This window comes from Pyrus communis, chromosome 17 (genome assembly GCF_041283825.1).
Source record: "Pyrus communis isolate YQ-2024b chromosome 17, ASM4128382v1, whole genome shotgun sequence".
In the NCBI taxonomy this organism is placed as follows: domain Eukaryota; kingdom Viridiplantae; phylum Streptophyta; class Magnoliopsida; order Rosales; family Rosaceae; genus Pyrus; species Pyrus communis.
In genome coordinates, this window is record NC_142581.1 from 25836889 (window position 1) to 25853217 (window position 16329).

The 16329-nt window shown below is 38.7% G+C and overlaps 1 protein-coding gene and 1 pseudogene across 2 annotated transcripts; both read right to left on the reverse strand.

Moving 5' to 3' along the window:
- Nucleotides 1–507: 507 nt before the first annotated feature.
- On the reverse strand, nucleotides 508–3492 carry LOC148689710 (G-type lectin S-receptor-like serine/threonine-protein kinase At1g61500; the record flags this gene model as incomplete). Its single annotated transcript, XM_088688521.1, has 6 exons — nucleotides 508–1264; nucleotides 1503–1740; nucleotides 1820–2030; nucleotides 2112–2293; nucleotides 2414–2521; nucleotides 3393–3492. Coding segments are annotated over 6 exons (1290 nt in total), but the record flags the coding sequence as incomplete, so codon positions are not given.
- Nucleotides 3486–5683, reverse strand: LOC148689711 (thaumatin-like protein 1a; annotated as a pseudogene). The gene is made up of 2 exons (XR_015958547.1): nucleotides 5510–5683; nucleotides 3486–4270 (listed from the first exon to the last, which is right to left on the reverse strand). The product of XR_015958547.1 is annotated as a thaumatin-like protein 1a (transcript).
- Nucleotides 5684–16329: the final 10646 nt, after the last annotated feature.

Here is a 16329-nt window from a genome sequence, read left to right on the forward strand (position 1 = left end):
GTTCTATTATTCAAAATTTAGACGGGTGTCCCATCCAAAACGAAAAGAAAAAGGGATGTACCAGGGTAGATATCAAAAGAAGAGCCAACCCTGGAAGAAGAAAAACATTTCTGATCCGGTCCTCCTATAAAGGCATTGATGCAATAAAAGAAATGTAAAGAAACTTACCCTACTCTCAGAAACCTTTTCAGGACTAAGATTCTCTGACGTTAGATGTAGGATGCTTGCCTAATTCGGTTTAACTGTGTTATCATGAAAACTTTGAGCAGCCAGAGACTGATCTTCCTCTTTTTCTACAACCCTCGATTCTACATCAACTGGTGGGATTACAATTTTATCTTCATCGACAACGACCTTTTCTTACATTTGCAGAGACTCTTTTTCAAAAAATCATGAGCTTTTGTGTTTTTGGATTTTAAACTTAGATTAAAGCCTCGTTTTATATCTAAACTTAGATTGAAATAGATATACCGCTAAATTAAGGTAAAAATTTATGTCCACTTAAAATGTAAAAGATTAATTACTAATAAAGAAAACTTATGAGTTTCAATCTCTCCATAATGTAGGATTTACAAAGATGAATTTCCTTCATAACTAATCCTCTCTAATTCCCTCCAAAAAAAAAAAAAAAAAATATAACTACAGGTTCAGCACCTTGCCGCATAAGCAAGCAGGATTGGCCAGGCTTAGCTAAGCACCAACAAAGGAAAGCAAACAACAAATTATACGAACTGACTACAAATCCTAGCAAACACAACCCAAATTCACATAGATCAGCAAATCCCAACCTCCACCACTGTCAGGAGCATACATTTAGCGTCCTTCAGTCATTGTAATTGTAACTTCATTATTCGAAGGCTGTGGTTGAGGATGAGAGACTGAGTTTTGGATGGTGAATATAGGCTGTTTAGGTTGTGGACCACCAATTACATTTGTGGAACCATTTAGCATAAAAATTACATCCGGCATGCTCGGCCTATCCGTCGGATTGTCCTGTACACAAAGCAGCCCAATATGCACACATTTCATAACTTCTGGAGCCGAATATGAATCAGGCGCCAACATTTCATCTACCAACTCCAATTCCCTGCCTTCCTTCCATAACTGCCATGCATAGGCTAGTAAGCCTAGCTTTTGATCATAGATATAGAAGGCCGAATTCTTCTTGCCGCTAATAATCTCCAATACCAAGACCCCAAAGCTGTAGACATCAGATTTTTGAGAAAAAATTCCACCCATGGCATACTCTGGAGACATATATCCACTGCGCGAACATGAAACTCATTAGTATATATGTCACTGAAATGAGTGCTTGGTTTCTGCCTTTTAAGGACAACGTTACCAAAAATATATCTAATGTGAATGATGCAACTAATTAGCAGTTTTTATCCAAAACAGGAGGAGTCGGTTAAGAGTTCATGAATCATGATGCAATGCTAACCATTAGAATTTTGGTTGCGTATGACATGTTCAAGAATATACAGGAAAGGCATGAATCTTACCGTGTTCCCACAACCCTCTGAGTATTTTCTAAATTCTGTGTCCCTTCAACCGAACGTGCCAATCCAAAATCTGAAATTTTTGGGTTCATTTTCTCATCCAAGAGAATGTTGCTCACTTTTAGATCTCTATGTATTACCTTCAAATAGGAATCATGATGGAGATAAACAAGCCCTCTAGCAACTCCTTGAATAATATTGAAACGTGTACCCCAATCAAGCAGTGCTCTTCTCATCGAATCTGATCATCAAATAATCGATCAATACGCCGACTAGAATGTAAAGATAAGAAACTGCAGTAAAGTGCAAGTGAAACTAACCGAAAAGAAAAGTATCCAAGCTTTTGTTTGGCATGAACTCATAAATCAGTAACTTCTCGTCCTCTTTAACACAGCAACCCATGATTCTGACCAGATTTTTGTGTTGGAGATTGGAGATCAACAACATTTCATTCTTGAACTCTACTACACCTTGCCCTGAGGTACTGGATAGTCTTTTTACTGCTATTTCCTTCCCTTCTGCTAGCTTACCCTATACAAAGCCAACAAATATATCACTGCATTCATGTCAGTCTCTCTGTATCTATCGTAAAAATAAAATAATAGTAATTACCTTATAAACTGGACCAAAACCTCCTTGCCCAAGTTTGTTTTCTGTGCTGAAATTGTCCGTAGCAACTAATATGCTATCAAAATCATAGATCCGTAGCTCAGACAGATCATGTTTTCCTCCTATATATTCTTGTAGGGTGTCCCTTGTTAATTTGATGCGTTCCCTGGTTAATTTGATGTGTCCTGATTTTGCAAATATAAATATCGAACACTGAATCCAAGTGAAACAACCAACAAAGTTTTGAGAGATAATATGCTAATGCATTATATTAATCCAACACCTCGATCTCTTTCACTAATTACCTTTTTGCTTAGCTCTCATCCTGCACAAACGGAACACTATGGCACCCAATACACCGTTAAAACAAACAATTGTAAGGCTCACAATTAACATTATGAATTTTCCTTTACCTGAAAATTTACAAAACAAAAACAAGATGAGATATATAGAAAAGAAAAGTTACGGCTTGATAATTAGAGTTGTTCAAGGCTTCAAGCACTTTTGAACAGAAAAAAAAAAAAAAAACAAGGCTTCAAGCACTAGTATGATTAGTTCATCTGCTAGTTCTGCGCGTGCTAGGCTAATATAAGCATCTACGCCGTCAGACGGAAACTCCTACATATGAATGAGGAGTTTGGACCAGACCAAACACCCTATTTTATAAACAAGTGCATACGCTTGGTAAGAACAATTATTTAGGCGCACTGTCTTGCAGTCGGCGGATGTGCTGTCAGAATCCAAAGACACAAACTCATGAGAATCTCGTACTTTGAACCCTACCAGCTTCAGAAACCCATCATCATCATCTTCTTTTCCTCTCAATGTGACTAACTTATTTGTCTCTCTCACAAAACAATTTGGTTTCCCTCACACACCCTCCCGTCCAGTTTCCTCTGCTACCATTTCCCGTCTGACTTGGGTACAAACCTGTTGAATCCCACATCGGCTAGAGGGAAAGAGGAAAAACAATTTAAATAGAATTACCCTACTTTGATTAATTCTGAGGCTCCCTGTGATAGATAGATTCGGCAGTGGTAAAGCAGGAACATGATGGTGAAGTGGGGCCCTTGGTATACCGACTTGAAAAATTCAGCATTAGACCCAGGAAATGGGTGTGTACCACCACGTATTAACAATATAAATAGAATTAACAATATAAATAGGATTAACTCACTTTAACTAATATCCGAGGTGTGAGGTGTTGGTGTGATAAAACTCCATACCTGACGGTTATAAATAGAATTAGCCCACTTTAACTAATAGTGTGATAAAATTTCATACCTGACAAATCGGACGGTTGGTAATATGTATCGGACGGTTGGTAAAATGAGGATGATGTTGGTGGAGTGGGGCCTTCGGCCAATGGACCTGAAAGGTTCAACAAAACCCTTTCAAGCACTTGCAGATTGGTGATACAGAAGCTTTGCAAACTCCAAAAGGTCCACATGCTCCATAATTGTCACATTATTTGTATTGTGGTTGGGAGTAGACATACCATTTGGGCAGAATGTAATGATGTAAGTCAGGTCCGCCATTACAGGAAAATGTGCTGGTGTGATCATCATAAGCGTAGCTATATGCTTCAGGGCACTGCTTCTTAAAGAACTGAGAGTAAGTCGTGGAAGTACATGTACTTGGCACATCATTCGGTGGAGTGCAGCAGTACTTCGACTCGTTGAACGCCATGCAAGCGCTCATGCAACTGATGACACTCTTATCAGCCGCTTTCACTTGTAACTCAATCGGGCATGCCGCGTTAACATTCACATGGCAAGTCGAGGCCTGACACTCACCGGTGCCGCCTTGTGGGGCAACAGACATGGGCAAGTTGAAGCCGTCAACAAGGCTAACATCGTAAAAATCTTGACCCCCGTTTTCTGCGATTGCCGGTGTAACTGCGTATGCGCCGTTGCATGCAACCTGACCAGAGCCACAGTCTGCAGTTTCACAAGAGAATTTTCCAGTGGCGTTTGTGGAGCATCTGGTTCGGGCCCATAAGCGACCCGACCAAGGGGATGGAGCGTCCATTGACTGGCTAGCTTGGGATGCTAGTTTGAACCCGGTGGTTGATAATTGAGGTTTTTGGCCACTGGTTAGGGTTGCTGGCCAAACAGTGTTTGGGCAATTGTTTGTGAAAGTCATTTTCGCTGCATGTGCACCTGCATTTATATTCAACATAAAAATAGATGCTAAGACTATTGAAATCTAAATACAATTGTAAAATTTATCAAATTAAAAATAAATAAAGGGTAATGCTAAGGAGACTAAATTTGTAAACTAAATGAAATGCTACCAATAGGAATTATCACGTTTATTAATGCTTAAGTAATAAATCAATCATCAACTTCCATGTCCTTTAGTTTCCAAAATTTTGTCTGCAAATTTGTCTCCCTAGCATTACCCATAAATAAATAAACGATTTGAAATTATATTAAGAACTTTTTCATAACTACTCGTAATTTTATTATAAATACACTTTGATGATGATTCATCTAATCTCATGCCCTCATCACCGCATTGGCAGGCTCACTTCTATGTATCCACATTACTCATCATCGATCGTTATTCTCTTTTAGACTTCCTACTGTTGCTTTTAACGTTGTTACAATGTAAAGCGTAATAAGGGTAATATTGTAAACAAGTCTACTCAAGACCGTTGAGTTTGTTATAAGGCAGTTCTAACAGTTTTTGTAATTAGTTAGTGATTAGTTAGACATGATGTAATTAGTTGTTAATACAATTGAGTTAGTCACTAGTTTATATACACCAACATGTAATCTTATTCCTTATGAAATGAAAGCATAATTTTCCTATATATTATGGTATCTCTCGCCCATGCCTAACGACCTTTCAATCCTCCTCTCTTCCGCTTCCCGCTTGTCTTCCTCTTTGAAGCTCCAAACCCTAAAAATCCAGCCATGGCGACTTCTGGATCTCCCTACTTTGAATTTGCTTCTCAAATTCATCGTGCTCCTATGAATTCTTGCCCTAATTCCTCAACTCCTTAGGCAATTTCTTTGATTATGATCCAGAATATTGGATCTATGGTTCCAATTAAGCTCACCACAACGAACTATCTCACATGAAGTGCGTTGTTTGCTTCTATCTTCCGCCGTTACAATCTCACTGAATTTATTGATGGCACGATGATTGCTCCGCCCAAATTTCTTCTTGATTCATCTGGAAATCGCACCTCTACCCTTAATCCTCAGTATGTGACATGGTTCGAAAATGATCAGAACATTCTGATCTGGATCAATTCTACACTCTCAAATTCTCTCATCCCATACCTGTTGGAGTCAACCCCTCTCTAATATTTGCATCCGGCAGGCATGCATATTATAGACAATACGAAACAAAATAGAAAAGAAATTAATAAGAAGTTTGTATAATAATACCTGAGAAGAAGAGGATGGCCATGGTGAGGCCGAGAAGGGAAGCTACTAGGCTTTTCATCATCGTCGTTGAATATATCTTAATTGCCTGCTTGTTGCTAGTTAGCTTGAACTTATGATTTCATGATAAACTTAGGAGCCAAGGGGGGCTGTACATAGGCTTATAGCGTGCCCAACCTGTTTGATCTTTTGCATGAGTAGTAATTGCGGGTCTAAGTTCAACGCTGACTATTAAAACGAACGCGCAAACTAATAATAAATAGACAAGGAGTAGTATTTGGTCTTGGACTGGTTTAGGTATCATCATTGACCTACAATGACTAACAAAGTCAGTTTTAATCCGTAAAACTAACCACCGTTTAATAATTAATTCGTTTTTTTATTTTTATTTTTATGTTAAAAATAGGAAAAGAAAAAAACATAGAAGAAATGAGGGATATAGAAAGAAGGGGATGATGAGAGACATACTTTCTTTAATGGGATTATAACGTATTGTCACGCAATTTTAATCACTGATCCCATATATGCCATGTAAATGGTTTGTCAACACATTTTCATATAATGATAAAGTGAATGAACAAAATAGAGTTATATATTGATTGATCGATCATGCAGTCTAGTTAACTAACTAGTATTAAGGTTTAGTAATATTTTTTTTCTAATTGAGAGATCTTATATTCGAATGATATGGATAACAAGAGCGTATTGTATTTGTTTGAAAACAATACGTAATTAGTGGCTGACCCAATATATGGTTTAACCCAATACCAATTTCCATTTTAAAGTAGAATACAGCTGTTCGATTGGCAGTGCATGCCTACTAGTTAATCAACATGATCCATAAGTTACGCATCCTATATGAGTGATGGCGAAGCCGGAACAAGAGAATTGATAAAGTGCCATGGGAGATCAACTAGAAGGTTGACTAGTAGTCGCATGATTTTGAATTTGGACAAACAAGCCACACAGATAACTGAGGTTGCGCCATGTGTGTAGACTTGTAGCGTGATATACTGGGCGGGCTGCCGTGAAGGACGGGAGAAATAAATTTTTTTACCACTTAAATAAAATCTCTTGATGTATCACTTGTTGATTATTGGCTCAAACAAAGTAGTCTAAAACCAACAAATGATGTCGGCTACTTTTATGGTTGGCATGCTACATGTGGGAAATAAAAAATGGATGCACTTACAGGTGGGAAATAAAAATTGGATGCACTTACAGGTGGGAGATGCACTTATGCCTAATTCTTTATTACTTGATGAGAGGCCTTGGCCTATAAAAGGAGGTGTAGGCATAACTCAAATATAACAAGGAAGAAAGGAAAATAGCAAGAAGCCATTCGGCATAGAGAAGAATTTTCTCAAATTGTCTTGCTTTGTATTTTTTTGGTTTTCTCTTCCTATTGTAAGTGTGTGAGCTTGGGTTATTCGGGTCTTTGGGAAATTGAGTGATAAACACTATTGTATGTTCTCATTGATTATAGTGAAATACTTCGTCGTCTCCAAACTGGATGTAGGCATTGTCGAACCAGTATAAATCTTGGTGTTCTTGTTGGTATTGTTCCATTTATCTGTTATCAGTTTCTAGGGTTTATTATTTTTCACTCACACTTGTTGAAGCTTCCGCACAACAAGTGGTATCAGAGCCCAGTTTTTCGACTAGGGCTTTGTTTTTTTCGTGGGAGTGAAGAAGAAAAAAAAAAAAAAAGGGAAAATTTCTTGGCGCTGCATTCCCGTGAATAGTGCCGAAGAAAATGGCTGGAGATGAAGGTGAACCTGTGAAGAAGAAGAAGTCGGCACCTACATCCAACAGACACCAAATTGCTACTACAAGGTTAGAGGTTGATAAATTCAATGGCTCTAATAATTTTGGTATGTGGCAATGTGAAGTTATGGATGTCTTGTATCAACAAGAGTTGGATATGGTTCTGGAAGAGAAACCAGAAGATATTGAGGACAAGCAGTGGACGCGAATTAATCTTCATGCTTGTGCTGCTATTCAATCATTTATTGACAAGGAGTTGAAATACCCGTATATGAAGGAAACTTCTGCCAAGGAGTTATGGACAAAATTGGAGGAAAAGTATATGACCAAGAGCGCAGAAAATCGGCTCTTCCTGAAGAAACGACTCTTCCGTTTTCAGTATAGTCCAGGTATTTCTATGCATGAACACCTCAATGATTATAATAAAATACTTGCTGATTTAGCAAACCTTGATGTGAAAATTCCTGACGAGGACAAGGCATTATGTTTGTTAAATTCATTGCCTGATGATTATGATCATTTGACAACTACTTTGTTGTATGGAAAAACCGAGGTGAAACTTGATGAGGTGTCTGCGGCATTGGTGAATCATGAGTGTCGTAAGAAGGAACTAAAGACTCACAATTCACAAACCGAGGCACTTGTTGCAAGGGGTCGAACAGTGGAAAGAAAATATGTGAAACGGGGAAAATCTCGTTCAAAGTCACGAGGGAAGTTTCCTGCTAAAGATGAATGTGCCTTTTGCCGCCAAAAGGGTCATTGGAAGAGAGATTGCCCCAAATTGAAGAACAAAGAGAAGGAGAAAGCGGGCCCTGAAGCAAATATTGTAAACCAAGGAGATAATGATCTCGAGTTTGCTTTGGCTAGTTCATCTACTAATGGTCACTCCAAGGAGTGGATTTTGGATTCAGGTTGCACCTATCATATATGTCCCATTCGAGAATGGTTTTCTAGCTTCGAGGAGCTGGATGGTGGAGTTGTTTTGATGGGTAATGATAATGCCTGCAAAACACAAGGGATAGGCAAAATCTGTTTGAAGATGCATGATGGAACAGTCAGAGAATTAAGTGATGTTCGGTATATACCGGATATGAAGAAAAACCTTATCTCTCTGGGAGCTTTGGAATCCAAGGGTCTTAAGATCACCATGAAGAGTGGAGTTCTTAAAGCTGTGTACGGGGCACTGGTGGTGATGAAAGGTATAAGACGAAATAACTTGTATTTCTTGCAGGGAAGTACAATTATTGGTGGAGCAGCCATAACCGAAGCTATTGACGATAGCAGAGACACCACAAGGTTATGGCATATGCGTCTAGGGCATGCTGGTGAAAAAGCGTTGCAAGGATTGGTGAAGCAAGGCTTGTTGAAAGGTGCAAAGGCATGCAAATTGGAATTTTGTGAGCATTGTGTGTTTGGTAAGCAAACTAGGGTAAAATTTGGCACTGCTATTCACCACACTAAAAACATTCTTGATTATGTTCACACTGATGTTTGGGGACCTTCCAAGAATGCATCTTGGGGAGGTAGCCATTATTTTGTCTCCTTTGTTGATGACTTCTCTAGAAGAATATGGGTGTACACCATGAAGCGTAAAGATGAAGTCTTGAAAATATTCCTGAAGTGGAAAAAGATGATTGAAACTCAAAGCAATCGAAAGATCAAGACTCTTAGATCAGACAATGGGGGTGAATATAAGTCTGATCCTTTCTTGAAAGTCTGTCAAGATGAGGGTATCGTGAGGCACTTTACGGTTAAGGAGACACCACAACAAAATGGAGTGGTAGAGCGCATGAACCGTACGTTGCTTGAGAAAGTCCGGCGCATGTTATCTAATGCTGGTTTAAGCAAGGCATTTTGGGCTGAGGCAATCACTTATGCAAGCCATATCATTAATCGATTGCCAGCTGCTGCAAACGAGGGCAAAATGCCCATGGAGGTATGGTCTAATAAACCTTGTACTGATTACAAGTTCTTACACATATTTGGTTGTCCTGCTTACTATCATGTCAGAGAAAGCAAGTTGGATCCAAGAGCAAAGAAAGCTCTATTTATGGGCTTTAGCACTGGCGTGAAGGGATACCGACTCTGGTGTCCAGATGAGAAGAAATTTGTTGTAAGCAGAGATGTGACCTTTGATGAGGCTGCTATGGTTAATCAGAACAAGCATGAAGGTGAAACTAAAGCAACCAAGATCATGAGCAACACAAAGCAGGTGGAGTTACTGAAGACTCCAGTTGTCCCAGTAAGGTCCGATGTTACAAACCCTAGCCCTACAGTTAATTCTGATGATGAAGACGTGGATGATGAAGTAGAGGCACCTACACAAGAGCCTCCACAGCAACAAGACTATATTGCAACCAGAAGATCGAGAAGGGAAATTCGAAAGCCTGTTCGATTTACTGATATTGTGGCATATGCACTTCCCGTTATTGAAGATGATATTTCATCCACCTACAAAGAAGCTGTTATGAGTTCAGAGTATGAGTTGTGGAAGAAATCTATGGATGAGGAGATGAAATCTCTTCATAAAAATAAGACTTGGAAGCTGGTTCAGTTACCAAAGGGGAAGAAAGAAATTGGTTGTAAATGGGTGTATGCCAAAAAGATGGAATCTTTGGGAAAAGACAATGTAAGATTCAAAGCCAGATTGGTAGCTAAAGGCTATGCTCAAAAAGAAGGCATTGACTACAATGAGGTATTTTCTCCTGTAGTAAAACATTCTTCTATTCGTATTCTGTTGGCTTTGGTTGTGCAGTTTGATCTTGAGTTGGCCCAACTTGATGTCAAGACTGCGTTCTTACATGGTGATTTGGAGGAAGAGATTTTTATGTCTCAGCCAGAAGGTTTTAAGGTTGCTGGAAAGGAAAATTGGGTTTGCAAATTGGAAAAATCATTGTATGGCTTGAAGCAGTCTCCAAGACAATGGTACAAGCGATTTGATCGATTTATGATCGAGCAAAAGTACACAAGAAGTCACTATGATCATTGTGTATACTTTCGTAAACTACAAGATGGAACCTTCATTTATCTGCTTTTATATGTTGATGATATGCTTATAGCATGTAAGAGCAAAGTGGAGATTGAAAGGTTGAAGACTCAACTGAGAAATGAATTTGAGATGAAGGACTTGGGAGAAGCTCGGAAGATACTAGGTATGGAAATTGAAAGAGATAGACCAAAGGGCAAGATTAGTTTGTGTCAGAAGCAGTATTTGAAGAAGGTACTACAATGTTTCAGGATGAATGAAAATTCAAAACCGGTTAGTACACCTCTTGCCCCTCATTTCAAACTTAGTGCTTCTATGTCTCCTAAAACTGTTGAAGAGAGTCAGTACATGGCTCAAATTCCTTATGCAAATGTTGTTGGTAGTTTGATGTATGCTATGGTGTGTACTAGGCCTGATATTTCACAAGCTGTTAGTATTGTTAGTAGATATATGCATAATCCAGGAAAAGGGCATTGGGAAGCTGTGAAATGGATTCTACGGTATATTCTGGGTACTGTGGATGTTGGTTTATTGTTCCAGCAGGATAAAATTACTGGTCAATGTGTTGTTGGATATGTGGATTCTGATTACGCAGGTGATTTGGACAAGCGTAGATCCACTACAGGTTTTGTATTCACTATTGCTGGAGGTCCAGTAAGTTGGAGGTCGACTCTGCAATCTACAATTGCTCTGTCAACTACTGAGGCAGAATACATGGTTGTAACAGAAGCTATAAAGGAAGTCATCTGGCTTCAAGGGTTGCTTGATGACTTAGGGGTTCAACAAGACCATGTGGATGTTCATTGCGACAGTCAGAGTGCTATTCATTTAGCAAAGAATCAAGTTCATCATGCACGTACGAAACACATTGACGTGAGGTTCCATTTTGTTCGTGAGATTATTGACGAGGGAGGTATTCTTCTTCAGAAGATTGGGACCGCTGACAATCCTGCGGATATGTTAACAAAGCCAGTTTCGTTGCTCAAGTTTAAGCACTGCTTAGACTTGATTGGCATTTGTAAAATTTGTTGATTGCCCCATGGGGGAGTGGGAGACGACTATTGGGAGTTCTAATTAGAGGGTTTGCGCCAAGGTAGAGATTGTTGATTATTGGCTCAAACAAAGTAGTCTAAAACCAACAAATGATGTCGGCTACTTTCGGCTACTTTTATGGTTGGCATGCTACATGTGGGAAATAAAAAATGGATGCACTTACAGGTGGGAAATAAAAATTGGATGCACTTACAGGTGGGAGATGCACTTATGCCTAATTCTTTATTACTTGATGAGAGGCCTTGGCCTATAAAATGAGGTGTAGGCATAACTCAAATATAACAAGGAAGAAAGGAAAATAGCAAGAAGCCATTCGGCATAGAGAAGAATTTTCTCAAATTGTCTTGCTTTGTATTTTTTTGGTTTTCTCTTCCTATTGTAAGTGTGTGAGCTTGGGTTATTCGGGTCTTTGGGAAATTGAGTGATAAACACTATTGTATGTTCTCATTGATTATAGTGAAATACTCCGTCGTCTCCAAACTGGATGTAGGCATTGCCGAACCAGTATAAATCTTGGTGTTCTTGTTGGTATTGTTCTATTTATCTGTTATCAGTTTCTAGGGTTTATTATTTTTCACTCACACTTGTTGAAGCTTCCGCACAACATCACTCGTGTTTCGATCATGATGATTAATTTCCCGTGAAGGAAATGGAACAAGCACTAGAAGACTTGAGCTGTCATCTTCGATTTTCCTCATCCCATCCATTTTTAATAGTGCAACTTGGTATTACGATATGTCAGGAAGAGATCTTAGATTCAATTTTCGTCAAAAGAGAATTTGAATCTTATTATTATTAGTTTATTGTGAGGCTAAACCGACTCTCTTGTTTTAGTGTAAACAATATCATTTATTAAAAATAAATTAATTAAAAAATTAAAAAAAGTAGCAACTTAGTCGCTATGTGACACACCCCGTCCCGAAGGAGGGCATGCTGGCCGTCACGTGAGAGTGACGTAACCATTTGCACAGTTCGGAAGCTTTAAAATATACAACTTCTAAAATGAAACACCCGAAGGTGAGTCCTCATTTGGTCCATTCTGTCAGAACACCGTTGAATTTCCTCGTAGTCACCACACCTTTGCAATTCTTGAACCTGGAGGGGCGCAAAACCAAAAGCATGAGTGGGCAAAAACAAAGCTCTTTGAAAACTCTTTAGCAAAATACATTCTAACCCCTCGCCGTAAAACCTGTATACTTCCCAGAAAATGAACATATATACGTATGTATAGATATGCCAATCATGCTCCAAAATATGCCATTCATGCTCGAGAATATGCCACATCAAAATCTCATAATAAATGTAAGTGCTCAAGCATAACTCATAACAATAACATATAATCTGGCAGCCGGGAGTCACCTAACGTGACCTGTACGGCTGCATATAGAGCTCAAATCTCAAACTCAATAACTGAATCTGCACACGAGTCGGAACCACCTAACGTGGTCTGTACGACAGGCTTGGTGTAATATATATATACGCTCTAGTGCTACGATCACGTGAAGCTGTGCGATAAATCGCGGGTCACCTACGAGTCGGAACCACCTAATGTGGTCTGTACGACAAGCTGTGCACCTAACTTGGATCCAAGCTGAGCGTGTGGTGCGGGAGGTGAACATACACGTGAAGGCCATGCCCTGGCCACGGGCGGGAGCACTAACACCGGGGGTGCAGATTATGAGCTCTCTAAGCATCTCAAACTACTACTGCATACAAACATGAATACCACTTACCTGGCACTTACATGTGCGTCCACAGCACCAATACACATATATAAATGTATGCCGCTACTAATGCATGTGATGATGCATAAGCGATAATAATAAAGTGCATGGCATAAATCAATTAACTCTTTTTAATCTATTTCTGGGAATTTAAATGTATATAGGTATATACGGAAAACAAAAGCCCACTCACTGATAAGTAGCCGGCTCGTAACCCTCACGCCTAGTTTGGTTACATTCATTGTTCGTACCAGTTTAAAATCATCAATTAAACGCACATACACAAACATTCGTCCATAACTTTCTCATACATTGCTCAATTTGGGTGTATGAATATACCACGGTGATCTACACGACGTCACGAACACGTGACAATTTTCAGAACTCAATTTGAAGCTCTCACGCGCCCTGTTCACGCGCTGCCCACGCGCGCGTCTTCTTCCTCGCGTCGCCGGACTGGTTTCGCCGGAGGTGGGTGTTTTGCCGGAATTTCTGGGTAAACTTCAAAGTGTCATAACTTCTTCATTTCTTAACCATTTTCGACGTACTATATATCAAAATGAAGGTATTGACGAGACGAACACATCCATACCTACCTCGACCCCTAACTCGCCGTGGATTCACCGGAAAAACCCTCGAAAGCTCCGGCCAACTTTGACCACGATGATCCCGACGTCCAAACTTCTCCAACGAAGTACTCCGAGGCTCCTTAGGACCTCACCAAGCTTCCTACAAGCTTCAAAATCCCAAAAACATCAAGTTTTACGTGTGCATGAACAGTGCACACACACGGTGAAATTGAAATCCATGTTTTCCGAAGTGAAACTCACCTAAAATTGGTACCATCGTGTTCGTGTGGTCTTCAGGAGTACGATGGTGGTCTTAGATCCTTCGTTGGTATAGTTTTAGGGTGGTTTTGTGGGTGGTCCGTGTGAGTTCGAAGGAGAGAGAGAGAACTGTGAGAGAATGAGAGATTTGTGAGGGAGGAGAGAGAGAGGGACAAGGTACGGGAATGGGGGAGAGATTTGAGGGATGTGGGGTTCCTACCCAATCCCCAAATCATCAAGTTATAACATATAAACCTAGTTCTAAGTCTTAAATTTAAGTCCCTAAAACTAATGAATATTCCAATTAACATTAGTTTAGGAACTTCAGGTAAAAACCAATGCCAACTTTACGCCCCTTAGTCCCGTTTAAGGGCATCTTCGTAACTTCACGTCCTCGGAATTAAAAATTCCGGGACGGGTTGTGACACTATGTGACTTGGTCTGCAAAGGATTTTTTTAATTTTTTTCTTCAAACGGTCTGCTAAATTAGTACATATTATTCATACCCTATTACAGTTTTATCTAATTTTGTTTAAATTTTTTTAGTATTAAAATTTTTAAGATTGAAGGTTTTAGGGATGACATATCAAGTCTTTCTCATAAATTCTACAAATTAATTTGACTTTTTGAGATTTTTCACTTCATTAAAAAGGGTAAATTGTCTCTCGTATATAACAAGTGTATCAAATTTCAATTTGTAGGGAACAAATTCCACATGTCCGTAGAATTACTTGAACATGCAATCAAGAATTAAATGATAAATTAGACCTGGTAATATTAGTTTGGTGATAATGGATTTGTGATTCAATTGAAGATATACTTATATTATGTAGTTTCATTTTTAATTACAGTAAGTTTTTTTCTTTTTTAATTATAAAACCCTCACCCCCTATCATATTGTGTACGTGATAAAATGAAGATTGAGAGACTATATGTGTGTACTTATTAGTAAGCCGCTAACTCGTCCTCTCAAACCTTCATTGTATTGCTTTTGTAACATGCATGTATTGTAGAATTATCAGAGAGATGGGTTTCACTACTAATAACACTGATATTGTCCATCACTTGATAATTACCATCCGCACAATCCGTCAGGTGTGAGTTTTATCACAAAAGGTGTTGGTATTAGTTGGAGTGGAGTTAAGATATTTAAACTTTTTTATTTTTATTTTTAGAGATATGATCCATGTGAAATATTTCAACATATATACTAAGCAATAAAATAAGAAGAAAATGTAGATTATGTTTTATGCGGTCTTATGGCTTGGCATGCAAAGACGTGGAAGCTTATAATCCCCTTCGATTTCTAAGACACATCCGTAGATCCAAACTTACAAAATCTGTATTATTTTGCATTTCATGCCAAGACTGTCTTTGTATGTTTTTGTCATTATACCTCACAAGTCACAAAAAATTTCATCCGGAATTTTTCTATTTCCACACTATTTCGGGGAAGGAAAAAACCACATTCTGAACAAAAATAAAACATGACAAAAGACTTCAAAAACTTTTTATTGGTGAGTTCTAAGTTAGAGTCTTTTTAATGAAAAGTAAGTTTTAGATTAAAATCTTTCTAACGACTTCGATAGTAATTCACTTTTCTTAACGTATGTAAATATATCGTTGTATCAAGAATATAACCAAAAACTTAATGGAATAAAAAAAAAAATTTGTGTTCGCGCCGTGGGAGTTGTTGAGTGGGGAAAAGGGGGGGGGGGGGGGGGGGGGGGGGGCGGGCGGCGGGGGTGTCGTTAACAGTAGAGTAAAGTTGAGCTCTGAAACACATGTACTAACTTAGTTTGTATTGTACCCAATTAAAAGCTATTTGACAATGGTCTTAGAACTAAAACCCTTTAAGCAGAGGTGCTTCTTCAAACAAGCATGAAGCATGAAGGGAAATCTATGAGGATGTGAAAGGTAAGTTCATACGATAGAGAAAAATCAAACTTTGCAATGACTTATAAAGAGTTAGATCACACCTCTTATTCTGAATTGATTTACCGATAGAATCTTAATTTTTCTAGAATCTTGAAAACACGGCCAAACAAACATATGAATGGAACATTTGAAAGCACCAGAGCCGAAAGAATCAATCTAAGCTCTAGTGCCAGAGTCTTAAAAGCCAAAATTAGCTAACACATTCGTAGTTAAGTTCGCTTCACCATACAAATGCATTATATGTAGAATGAACACATATGCTGATGAGTGATGACAAAATAGAATACAGATGCCTGCAATGCATATAAAGCACTACTCATATTAATTAGTCTATATGGCCCTAAGTGAGAACTACGTACTATTCAGTATCTCAAAGAAAACCAAGAATTAACTTTGAAGGCAAGTGGTAGATTGTCTTAGAGCATTCTCTTCAATTTACTACGTTTCGGATTTAAACTCTCTCACCTTTTAGTTTAGATGAATTTAGTATAAATTATTCCATCATTTGGCAAAATTTTTTGAAGAAGC